The 12260-nt window shown below is 35.7% G+C and overlaps 1 protein-coding gene across 1 annotated transcript; it reads right to left on the reverse strand.

Annotated features, from left to right (window-relative positions):
• Nucleotides 1-6173: 6173 nt before the first annotated feature.
• LOC128509009 (cytochrome c oxidase subunit 7C, mitochondrial) lies at nucleotides 6174-10609 on the reverse strand. Its single transcript, XM_053480514.1, has 3 exons — nucleotides 10438-10609; nucleotides 8496-8633; nucleotides 6174-6265 (listed from the first exon to the last, which is right to left on the reverse strand). The coding sequence occupies exons 1-2, from the start codon at nucleotides 10510-10512 to the stop codon at nucleotides 8517-8519; spliced, it is 192 nt and encodes a 63-aa protein (XP_053336489.1). The 5' UTR covers nucleotides 10513-10609; the 3' UTR covers nucleotides 6174-6265; nucleotides 8496-8516.
• Nucleotides 10610-12260: the final 1651 nt, after the last annotated feature.

Genomic DNA, 12260 nt, shown 5'->3' on the forward strand with positions numbered 1-12260 from the left:
CCGGTCAGGTTTGATTCCTGTCTCTGTAAGCAGGGAGTTTTCATGTTCTCCCCGTGCTTGGTGGTTTTCCTCCCACAGTCCAAAGACATGTAGATAAGGCTAATTGGTGTTCCCAAATTGCCCTGTGTGTGTGCACCCTGTCCAGGGTGTACCTTACCTTGTGCCCCAAGTCTCCTGGGATAGGCTTCATGCCCGCTGCATTTAATACAGAATAAAGCATTATAGAAGATGAGTGAGTATTACACAGGTTTTTTTTTCTTCTTCCAAAATTGATAGCATGGTCCACAGTGGTAACTCCTATCTGCACACAAATTGGCAACCCAACCAATTTAACCAGTCTTGGGACCCAGCACAGCGGCTGTGGTTTGTGCATTGGGTGGGAATTGAACCCGGGGCTTCCGCATGGCAGGCGAGAAACCTACCATTGAGTCATCCATAGCCAATAAAAGAACACAGTTCTGTTGTATATTTCCCATGTATCCAAATGTAAATATACAATGGTTTATGATGCAGGGGTAAGCATTAGCAGTTGGCAAAATTTTGTAAAATTACTTACTTATGTTTTTAAACAATCCACTCTTCGGGAATAAAACCACTGGTGTGATATTCTGATCAGGTCTAGACAAGCTTATTCTTAGTATGGTTTGCACAGGAAAGGCTTTTTAAGGCCTACCAGATAAACTACCCCATAAAAGGTTGCATTTTAGCTGGCTAATCAGCCACTTGTATGCCATTTAACAGCAAGATGCTAATAATTTCTCTGCCAGACTGCTAGTCAGGCATCTTTATAACACTTACCCCCAACAGAAATACACAATTTCCCCAGATCATTCTACAACACTGCTCATTATATTTGATCACATCAATTACTGAATAGTGGAAGTGGGTTTCTGTTGTATTTTTTTTTTTTTTATTGTTGTTGCAAATTCACACTTTTTTGTTAAAGACATCTTAGGTCTTGAAACTTAATAATGTGATACTGGTATCTTTGCAACTAAAGATAAATCTCATACAATGTCCTAAACGAGTAAATGTGTGACGACTGAGATATATGAGACCAGTGCAAGGCTTACTAAAAAAAATCACAGTACTGGCAAAAGGTGAAATGTAAATGAAACATGCAGATGGACTTTCTTACTACACCTACAGTAGGCCAGCCACTGTATACACACCCAATTCCATCACACATTTCCAGGTCTTGCCAGTGGAGTTTCTTATCTAGTATAAGTGATATCAATATAAATTAACACTGTTGAATATAATAATGTATTTCTGACACTATAGTGGGCGTTTTGTATACAACCAGAATGATATCAGTATTACTTTGCACAGAACAGGAGCCTCCCACAGAGTCGAAGGTGAACTTGCACAACAAGCTAGAAAAACTGAAATGATCACGTAATTAATCTCTGAAGTTTAACTTGCAAATACTCACTTTCCTGGTACTTTGTGTGTATTTGTGTTCCTTTAAGTGATACACAATATACTGTAACTCTAAAACCAAATTTGACTTGATTTATAAGACTACCTAGTGTATGCTTGACTGAAGAGATGGATGCACCACATGCAGCAGCCCTAACCAGATTTGAGGTGAGAATTGTGTCTAGAAATGTGTATGAATAAAATAAAGCGAGAGGAAGACATATGTCGCCTGCCACTGAAAGTGCTACATTTTTAATGCTGTACAGGGGAAAAAGTGATGTTGTTAGAATATGAAATTGCTGGCACACATCTATGTTTTCTAATAAAGATTGCGTAAAGGTTCGCTCAAATTTCCATGAATGTTTTTAGAGGAGTTATGTATAGCAGGAAAGCGTGACGATGCTGGCCGCCGGCTGCCGCCCCCCGCAAGATGATGGATAGTTATCCCTATGTGCAGGCGACACAAAAAAGTATTATGGCTTCTTTGTCTTTTTTTGACATTTTCATAGGGCTTCTCGCTGGACAATGCATTTTGGAAGTTGGAGTCAATCATTTTCTAATTTATATTTAACAACTTACCACACATTGAAGCTGCAGATGCACATAATAACCAGCATTTCAATCCACAATAGATGTAAAATATGAGACCTTGTGCCTTGTTGCATTTATGTTTAAATCCGTAAAGAGCATTCAAACCCTACATTCCATCAATTTAAATGTTGGCATTCTTTCATCTTCTATTCTGTGAATTTTAAAATAATGAGAATAAACAGTAGCTTGAAGCTCTATTAATTCCTCATGGACTTTATCAGATTGATCTGAACAAGAAATACATAGTGTATGGTTTTAATGTCAGTAGTTCTATTGCAAACTTATGCTTGCTTACTTTTTTAGTAATGGGAAGATGATGCATGCATAAGGATTCATGCTTATCTCAATTATTATTATTATTATTATTATTATTATTATTTCTGACGTTGACCTATTAATACTGTCAGGAAGAAACAATCTGTCCAAGTGTCATCTGTAATCGAGACAAATATGAGAAATTTTAAGGCGGTTGATTATTTTTGCATTGCACTCTACAATAGCGTAGCCTATACAGTATAGCTGCAGTTTTTATGTGATGATACTTAGGCTTATAGCTATTCAGACTAAATGCAAACATACTGTTTTTTTTCCCTTACTTTAAAAATATTTCATGTTATACTTTAAAATAAAATGTGTTGTAAATAAAGTGGCATAGTGTTTAGCACTGTGGCCACACACCCTGAGGTTCGAGTCCCACCTTTGGGTATCCTCCCTGTACTGCAAAGACATGCAGATTAAGCAAAGTGGCATTTTCATAATTATGAGAATTTGTGTGCCCTGTGTTGGATTTGCACCCACCTAATGTCCTGAGTCCCCTGAGACTGGCCTCCAGCAGCCATTTACTGGATAAGCGGTTTAAAGAATGAGTGTGTCTGAGAGAGAGAGAGAAAGAGAGAGAGAGAGTGGGTGTTGGCAAAAGTCAAAGTCAACTGTTCCTACTCCCCATTTGTTAAAAAAACGGCAATTTGGTTATTTGTGGAAATAAAATGTGTGATGTGGATCAGACGAAGGTCAGTATATTGTATGTTAACGTCTGGTGAGAATTTGAGCTTATACTTTTCCAGTGTAAAATTTTTGGCTAGTATTGTACTCAAGAATTTTTTTTTCCCCCTGAATGCCTGTATTTGCTCTCAAGCCATGATTTTTGACACCTGACATTAATCGGCCAAGTCTGTTTATTATTGCGTTTGATTCTCTAGCCTAAGGAGAATTTGATAGTACATTAACTCTGCGGCGCTGCATGAGCGGTCAAAATCATTAAATACTCATATGTAATTATGCAAGTGGTTTTGAATGGCTGTGCTTTATTTTGAAGCGGTGCCAACATGCAAAAGTAGTGTGTCTGGCAGACTTTGAGGTTTGGAGTGGTTTGTTTTTTTTTGTTAATAACAAGGCTTATTGTGAGTGTAATGTTCAATGGCTGTGATAATTTTTTTTCTCTCAAGGACATGACTGTGTTATAGACATTTATAAATGCAAGCTAATCTAAGCCAACACTAAGACTTAGAGGGTGCATGAAAGTCAAGCTGGAAAAAAAAAAAGAGATAACGTCCTTCTAGAAGAAAGGCAATTTATAATGTGGAACTTTAGCCATGAAGAAAACAGATATCACACATTTCTAAATTTATAGACTTGATGCAATTTGACAATTTAAAATCATGTAACACACACACACACACACACACACACACACACACACACACACACACACACACACACACACACACACACAAAACCCCCTCACCTCCATACTTTTCTTAAAAATTTATAAATTATTTTCTTTTCCACAATACTTCATCCACTTTTCCCTATTGCGTTCTAAGATTGACAAAACTACCATAATAAAACTTCGGACAAGCATCTTCATATTACATCTAAAAGTCTGTGCAGCAGTCATCCCTACAGTATAAGGCTTAGCTCATGTACTTTTTATAAGTCATCGTGCTGCATTGCAGCTTGGTTGCCTGCCAGAGGAAAAGTTGTGTGTATACTTGATCTTCACAGGAGACATTAAGGTGAAGTTGACATTTGGGGTTTTTGTATCCCTTTCTTTCTAAATGTCTTAATTATTTGTATTGTAAAATACAACAGAGGACATTTAGTCAAACTTCCAGGAAGACATTTTTTTTTTTTAGAAAATATTTAAAAAATTTTCCTATTACAATTTAATCAGACAGGAAACCAATCCAATCCAATCCAGTATTAAAGAAAATCCTGAAAGTAGTGAGTCATTTGTGGAGGTGAGAACAAGTCCACTTTAACTCAGCTCTTTTAGGTGAACACTGGAAAGTGACTCATATTCAAGGAGCTGGATGTCAGTGGACTACATAAGTATTTACACACCATGATCTTTCCCACAATTTAAAGTGTAAAAACTTTTAACTAAAATGCAACTAACCAGGATTCTGAGAAATCTACAAGTTGCCGCTGTATCTCCTTTTATATGGGGTGGGTGAAAATAAACTTTAATGTCTATAGAACTTGTAGTATCACTGGAGAACCACCCCATGGTGCACCAGCACATTTTGCTTTTAATGCGTGGTTAGACCAGCATTTTCCAGGCTGATGCTGACCTCATGAACAGCCTCCAAGGAGTCGAGATCACGCTTCATGTGGGGCTACGCAAAGGAGGTGTACAGAACAAAGCCTCACACACTGAGGGTTTGTAGGCACAGATTCAGGAGGTTCTCAGCAACATCCCAAACGACTGCCTTAACAAGTCAGAATATCTCTGGCCGTTTGAGGAAACTGATTAGCCGATGCCTAAATTGAAATTTAAAGATTTGCTTTAGTTTTCTTATGTAACAAATTACATGGACGATTTTTTATGATACCTTATATAAATGACTGATCCAGAACTGGTTAGTCTTTAAGATGGTGTTTGTACAGATATGTTCAATAACAAACACTTGCAAAACAGATGTACTTATACTGAGATCATGTGATGCTTTTTTTTTTTTTTAAAGAAAGATCTACTCATATGATCATGATTATGTGATGTCTTCTGCTAACTGGTAAAAGCAAAAGGCCTGGAGCCTTCCGACGCAACGTAGGGCAAAATGTGGAGGACATCCTGGATGGGAGATTCAATAAAGGCCATCATAAATTCAGGTAATACTACAAAGACTATTATTTACTTAAATATGTTAATGCTGTCTGAGTGCAGCTTGGCTTTCCATGAGGGCCATAACATTTTAGATACTCATTTAACAAATCAGAACATAACATGGGGCTGCATCACTATAAAAAGTTGTGCAATTGAAAAGTACATCACATGATCTTTTGTCACCAAAACTTGCGCTGGAAAAAGCCACATATGCATCTAGGTTTTCTAAGTTTATAAAGCTACATTTCAGGGTACATTAGTCGACCGCCCCTGCACTAGCAGTTTATTTCTTTTCTGCTCAGACGCCTGATTAAAATTAATACCAGACTACCATTAGGGGCATTGGAGCACTAAATTATGCTGGACTCCAGGAAATCCTGGACCATACACTTTTACAACTTCTTGATTTTACACTCCAACAAAAAACATTTTAATCAGCTTGACTCTTTTAATCCCAACTTGTCCTTCAGGTACAATTCAACGGCCCTGTAATCTCCACTACATTTCTTCTCAACTTCTGTATTTCAGCCAACGTTCTTTCCTGATAATGCCATGCCATTTGTGGTCTCCCTGCTCCAGTGCCTCCAGATATGAAGGGCACGACTGAATTTTCTTTTATACACTTCCTACACGTTGCTTGTTTTACACAATCGCACATAGAAAACCATCCTAGCTTTACGTGACTGTTTTGGACACTTTCATTTTGCTTTTGTAGGTGGTCAGCTGAAAACAACTAAGGTAGTTGCCTTGTAAACTCTACCGTGGTACAAACATAATGCTAAAAAATAAATACATGCAAGTCTTTGAAGGAAGAAATGTCACCTGCCCAATGGATAGTGATCCCTGTGTTGCTTCGCTTGCAGGTGACATAAGCCTATTACACCGTCAGTGCAAAACTGATCCAAGTTCAATATCCTACCTGTGATTTAAAGACTCAGATTTAAGTCAGATTAAGTTATACCCACTTTAACTTCAAGTCGAAGCAATCATTTCTTTGCAATTACTTAACTGATCTTTTACTAAAATAAATGGCAAAAAAGGAGAGAAAACGCCATAACATTATATCATTTTATTTACAAATTAGCATTAAGGGAACCACATCTGGAAGAATGAAGAGAGCTGCTGTGGACATGGATTCACAATGACCTGTAAGACACAAAACACATAAAAAGTAAGATTTAATGCAGCAGTGCTGGTATTCCATACATGTATTAGTATTAACCAACAAAAACACAAATGACTCAAGTGGCTGAATGACCGTGCACTGCAGGCGTTCTAAGGAGCCATTCAAAACAGTGACAGTGAGGGAAGCTAGTAAATGGAAAGCCATTATGGATTTGTTCAAGATACAAGATTATACATAAATAATGGTTGCCAGACATTAAATAAATAAAAAGTGATAACCTAAAAAAATAATAAAAGATGAAGCAGAAGTAATGAATCACATCGGACCCCCCCCAAAAAAAAGATTGACAATGTTCATAATAGCTCTGTCCAGTGATTTTGCAATGATATTTGCCCATCTCATATTTGTGTTTATGAAAAATTAGGTAAAGACACTTTTTTTGAATCTCTATTTTCTATGTAAAATTGAATAGATTAAATGAATTTATGTAAAAATTAGCAATTCATGAAAAACATTAACAAAAGTAGCATATCTACCAATAATCAATAGACACACAATTGAAGTTCTTATTACCTCATTTATATTAGCTCTATAACCCACTAGCCATGTTGGGATTTCATCTCACTTTTGCATGGATGAACTCATTCCAGTACATCACTGCATCTACATACTTGCACTATTTACCAGTCAAAAACAACCAAATACAAAAACTGCTTACTGAAACTTGCTGTGGAAAACGCCGGAACTCTATCCAAAGACAATTGCTCATTGAAGTGTTAAATATGATACCTCCTGAGGCATTTAATGCAACTTCAAAAGTCAATTCAGACCAAGACGACAAGAAATATATGCTGCTCATAGTACACAATACTCATTGCCACATAAGAACAAAAGGAACAAATGAAAATGTTCCATCTAAACAGTCCTATAATGGAAGTATTAATAGCTCCTGGCTCAACACCTAGTACAACAACTTTTATTAACACCAAGTAGGAGACAATGGGAAAGAAAGGTGTTCTCTCTCTCTCTCTCTTTTTTTTTTTTTAATGGATGTCCTATTTCTATTTAGTGCCGTATTGTTGCACAAAAAAAAAAAAAAAAAAAAAAAAAAAAAGAGAGAACACCTTTCTTTCCCATTGGAAATATCCACAAAATACTTGGGCTAGTCCCTGCACTGCAAACAAACTGGATCTGACTAAAAACACAAATTAAGCATGAGTTGACTAGGGTCAAGTGGCTTTGAAAATCTATGCAAGGTACCATGTCCACATGACTGAAAATCTGACGTAAACAAAAGCAAGCTAATGACTACTGTAGTAATGCAGCAGGAAACATTTTCATTGGTCACAATTTTCTCTTTATGAGGGTTCAAGCTTACACCAAGTAATGTAAAGACAGATTAACCATTCTTATTCTCCCAAAACATGTTCAAAATAATATGAAGGTCAGCATACTTGCATGTTTGGTTTGTTAAACCAGGGGAAATGTGCAACACTTAAAATTAAACATCACCTAAATGTGCCTTGTTGCTTTTGTATAAAATGAGCTTAAAAGACCATACCAAGTGCATCATCATTTCTTGTTTCACTGCTGCAGGTCTTATTCATAACTTTCTTCTCAATTTCAAAAAGCAATCATAACCCCTTCTGTGAACTGACATTTCTAAGCCTGATCTTCATTCATATTCTCTGACTGCTCGTGTCATCTTGCTGGTGTGATAACAGGAACACACACTATGCCATTAAAGTCAAAATCTTTCTCCAACACACCACTATGCTGGTGCTATGTTTAGAAATGATTAGAGCTGTGAATCACTAGTACACTGTCGATGCAAACCGATTTAAATCAACAGCATGCAAGTTTCCTGTCTGACTTGTCTCAAGCAGCTAAATCTTACATTCTGAAGTATAAAAAAAAAGTTACTAAAAGTAAAAGGGTGAAATACTCATTAAATTGTGTTGTTAATTGTTCGAATGTCATGTCTAGCACAAAGCATCATCTGCACCACACTCCAGTCCAGTAGGGGGCAATGTAAGCAAAAGTGCAGTGTGGAGGCAGTTTGTACTTTGTGATATAAAAAAAAAGTCAATTTTAAACCTAAAACCCTGAAATGGACTTAAAGTACAAATCTATGAATCGAATCTGTATTAAATCTATAAATTTAACCAATTAAAGATTGGATAAACTGTACAACTGATTTAATCACAAAGCTCTACCAAAAGTTATCGTGACCCAGAAAATAAAATGTACCATATAAGATATGCAGGAGCATCACTTCTTTAGGATCTGGTGCCTGACTACGATGAAGGGAAAGGTAAAGCCACTCCCGAAGAACACCACCATCATCCCCAACAGCTTCCACTTGTTTTCTACAGAGAATGGCAGGTTCTGCAAAAAACCAAAACAAAACACACACACCACCCATATTAGTAAAAACATATGTATAAAGGAAAATACCCATTAAATTAGTCCATTTTCTATATGCATAGAATTGTTTGTATTATGATACAGGCTTCGCAAAAAGTAGGGATGCACCGGTGACCTAATTTTCCCGTTGGTCAAAGATACCAAGTCTTCAAATCAGCAGATAGTCTGACTGCTAAGCATTGTACTTTTGCCTGTTCCCATATTTTCTTTACGAAATGTTTCACAACACACAGATGTTCACATGTTTCTACATTACATTGCTCAAAAATATATATATATATATATATATATATATATATATATATATATATATATATTTTATGAAAATTTGTCCGTAAAACCCTTAAGCTTAGATACACATGGCAAACCCGCTGATGTTGAATCCCCACTCTCATACACAAACAATTCTGTGTTTTATTCACACCAATTTTTACACAATAAAAAATAAACAAAACTACTATTTTTAGTTTGAAATAAGTAATGTTTGCAACTAGCTTGCATTTTTTATTAAGTAATTAATTAATAAATTAATCAAACAGTCAGTCAAAACAAAAATCACTTTTGGATAGGGGGGGGGGAATTATAGACTTTATTGACCCCAAAGGAAAACTGTAATTCAAGTGTGACTACGTAATCACTCCAAAGATGTTTGCAGATGATTTCTAAAGCATGCCAGTGTTATCTTACATATTTAACATACAACCTGAATTAAATTAACTGATATTAAAACTTTTTATATTCTATAATCTATACTAATAATTAATAAATATATAAAAAATATATTTTGGGTGTGATTTCCATTTGCCTCACTTTCCAGTTAACTATTCTTACTTTGACGGCAAAAGAAACAAGGAAGTTATTTCAAGTTGTAAGACTTTTTTTTACGTCACACAATTTCTATTGTTTATTTTTTCTTTACAGTTAATGAAAGGAAAAACAACTTTAAATTTAACCTTTAAATAGCCAAAACTTTTATATCAAAATTGATTTACACAACCACAACATTTTAAAGCACATTTTAAATACTTATGACAGCCGAACTGAATAACATCAACGGCAGTATTAGAAATACGCTTTGACTCCTGTAACCTTGGACGTGTCGAAGTGACAGTTATATGGCACAAGGCTATGCATTAATGCATAATTAATGTTAACTTTAAACTGAATACATTTAATTACCGGTCATAACATAATGCCTTCTGACGCTGAAGTGATGTTTTTCAAAGCTAGTAAGCGAATATGAGCGAATTAGCATGTTAGCTACTTGAGAGAACAGAGGTTTCTTAATTGTAGCTAAATTAAACACGTTATATAACAAACCAGACAAATACAGACTTGTGATGCCCAATATTTACTGTTTTCCACGCTAAAAATGAACAAAATTGTGTACGAGTTAACATAATTTAATTTAAGTGTCCACCGTGTAACAATTAGCTGCGGTAATAAAGCCGCCTAGCTAGCTTTACACAAGGAAGTGACACGGGCTACACTAATATACCTTTCAATATCATTATTAAACAAAGCTATCTTAAATATATTAGCAAAATGTTATAGTATTTAAGTAAAACAAATCTTTATGTGTCCAACTCTGGGTTAGAAGTGTCACAAAGGCTGACTAACACTGACTGAGAAACATGACCTCCAAATAGGCTTTAAGTCCCTGACTAGGCCTCGCCGACTAACGCTAAAGCTAAAGCTAACGTTAAAGCTAGCGCGCGCTCTATGAAGCGCATGCCATAGAGCGGAGCGCGTGCAGGGTTGATACCTGTCCTGGTCCCTCGGCGTAGTGAGACGCGCGGAGAGCGGAGGTGGTGAATCTGCGCACGGCCTGGCCAAACATGCTGCACCGATAGCTGCTAACTTTAAGAGCAAATGCAAGCGAGTCTCTTCTCTGAGCTTCTCTCACCAACCTTGTACCGAACAGCCTTATGGGTAGTTTAAATGTCATCGCAAATTCTTATGGGAAATGCAGTTCTCTGAGTTACCACAGGGCGTCCAAAAACGACTAACTCATGATGAGCTAATGGTAACACACCTGGTGCTATGCATGTAATTGAATTTTAATTGTATTCCTTTTAGATGATCTTTGTGCTTGAATACTTTTCTGGAACATTATAATAACCATCATCTGCCCCAGGGGTAAAAACAAGTGGCTTTAAATTTGGGGATCTACAATTGTGCAGAATAATAGAACACACTTCTTAAAAAACTTCCTTTATTTCTCTATATACCTTATTCCTTCAAGATTAAAGATTCAAGCGAATTTATTGGCCATTTGTACACATGCATGTATGAGTTCACTGCAATTCTATGTGCAGAAACTCTCTGAGTCAGTGATAAAAAAAGAAAAGAAAGATAAAGTAGAATGAACAAATACAAGAACTAATCGAAGAAGAATTTAAGCTAACAGACTATAACACACTGTAACAGTTATCCAGTACACTGACCTATTGCACATCATCAAATTCTACCATCAAAATAGAAAGTTTTCTCTGTACACTGGAATTATCGGATTGCCTGATTCACGTTTAAAACCCTGGCCTCCCAGGAAATTCTTTATAGGGCCAAACATGTGGAAATTGCTTGGATCAAGTTTAGTAGTGTACTGTAAAATTCAAGTGGTGTTGGTGAATGGTTGTGTGGTTGTGTGTACAGTTTGCACAGACAGAAGAGTCTCCTCAACAAGTTGTTATTTTCATTTAGGATTAGGCATTCCACCTATTTGAATGTTAACTGGAAGTCTGCAGTGGGGGCTCAGCCACCTTGGCCGGGATCATCATTTATGAAAGTAAGGGCTTCTTTAAAATGTTTGCACCATTTGAATGTCTTAATATGACTAAGAGTCCATCACTGTACTGTACTTGACTTCTTCTATCAATAGATTTTATGCCTTCATTTACAAATTTTTTTTTAAATCCTGGTTTGATTAAAAAACGCTCCTTGTATATACTACAGTAAACTATAAATGTATTAATGTTTAAAGAAATATATTTTGTTAAAAATTGTTATTATTGATGGATTTTTATAGAAAATATTTGTATAAAAAATAGTGTTTATAATATAAATTATAATATTTTATAATATTGTATCATTACAAGCTGTGAAATGCAATTAGGCCTTTTCTGATTGTTACCCACAGCTCCCTATCATAATTACATCACAGTGCTGTTGAATCCTTGAATCTGATTGGCCAGAAGGTGAGGATTGACTCTGTAACATAGCTTTATCAGCAGTGTTCCAGTGTTCTTCTGTCGAACTGATAAAACTTGCTATATCTATCGAACTGAGCTACAAAGCAGAAGACTGGCTGAAATAATCTTATAGTTAATTTTTCAAAAATCACAAAATATAAACAAATTTTGTGTATATAATTAAATATATATAATAAAATTATTACTTTGATTTTTAATTAGTTAAACAGTTCTTATAATTATAAAGACCCCCATATACACTATGTGGGTTAAAATAAATAGATATTTTTTGGAATAGTTTTTTTAAATGCATTTTTTCACAAACATTTTTTTTAACATTTCATGGCTAACCCAGTGCTAAAAAGAATAAGACACAAGCAAACAGTATCAGATTATG

The sequence above is a fragment of the Clarias gariepinus genome, chromosome 21 (assembly GCF_024256425.1).
Source record: "Clarias gariepinus isolate MV-2021 ecotype Netherlands chromosome 21, CGAR_prim_01v2, whole genome shotgun sequence".
NCBI lineage: Eukaryota > Metazoa > Chordata > Actinopteri > Siluriformes > Clariidae > Clarias > Clarias gariepinus.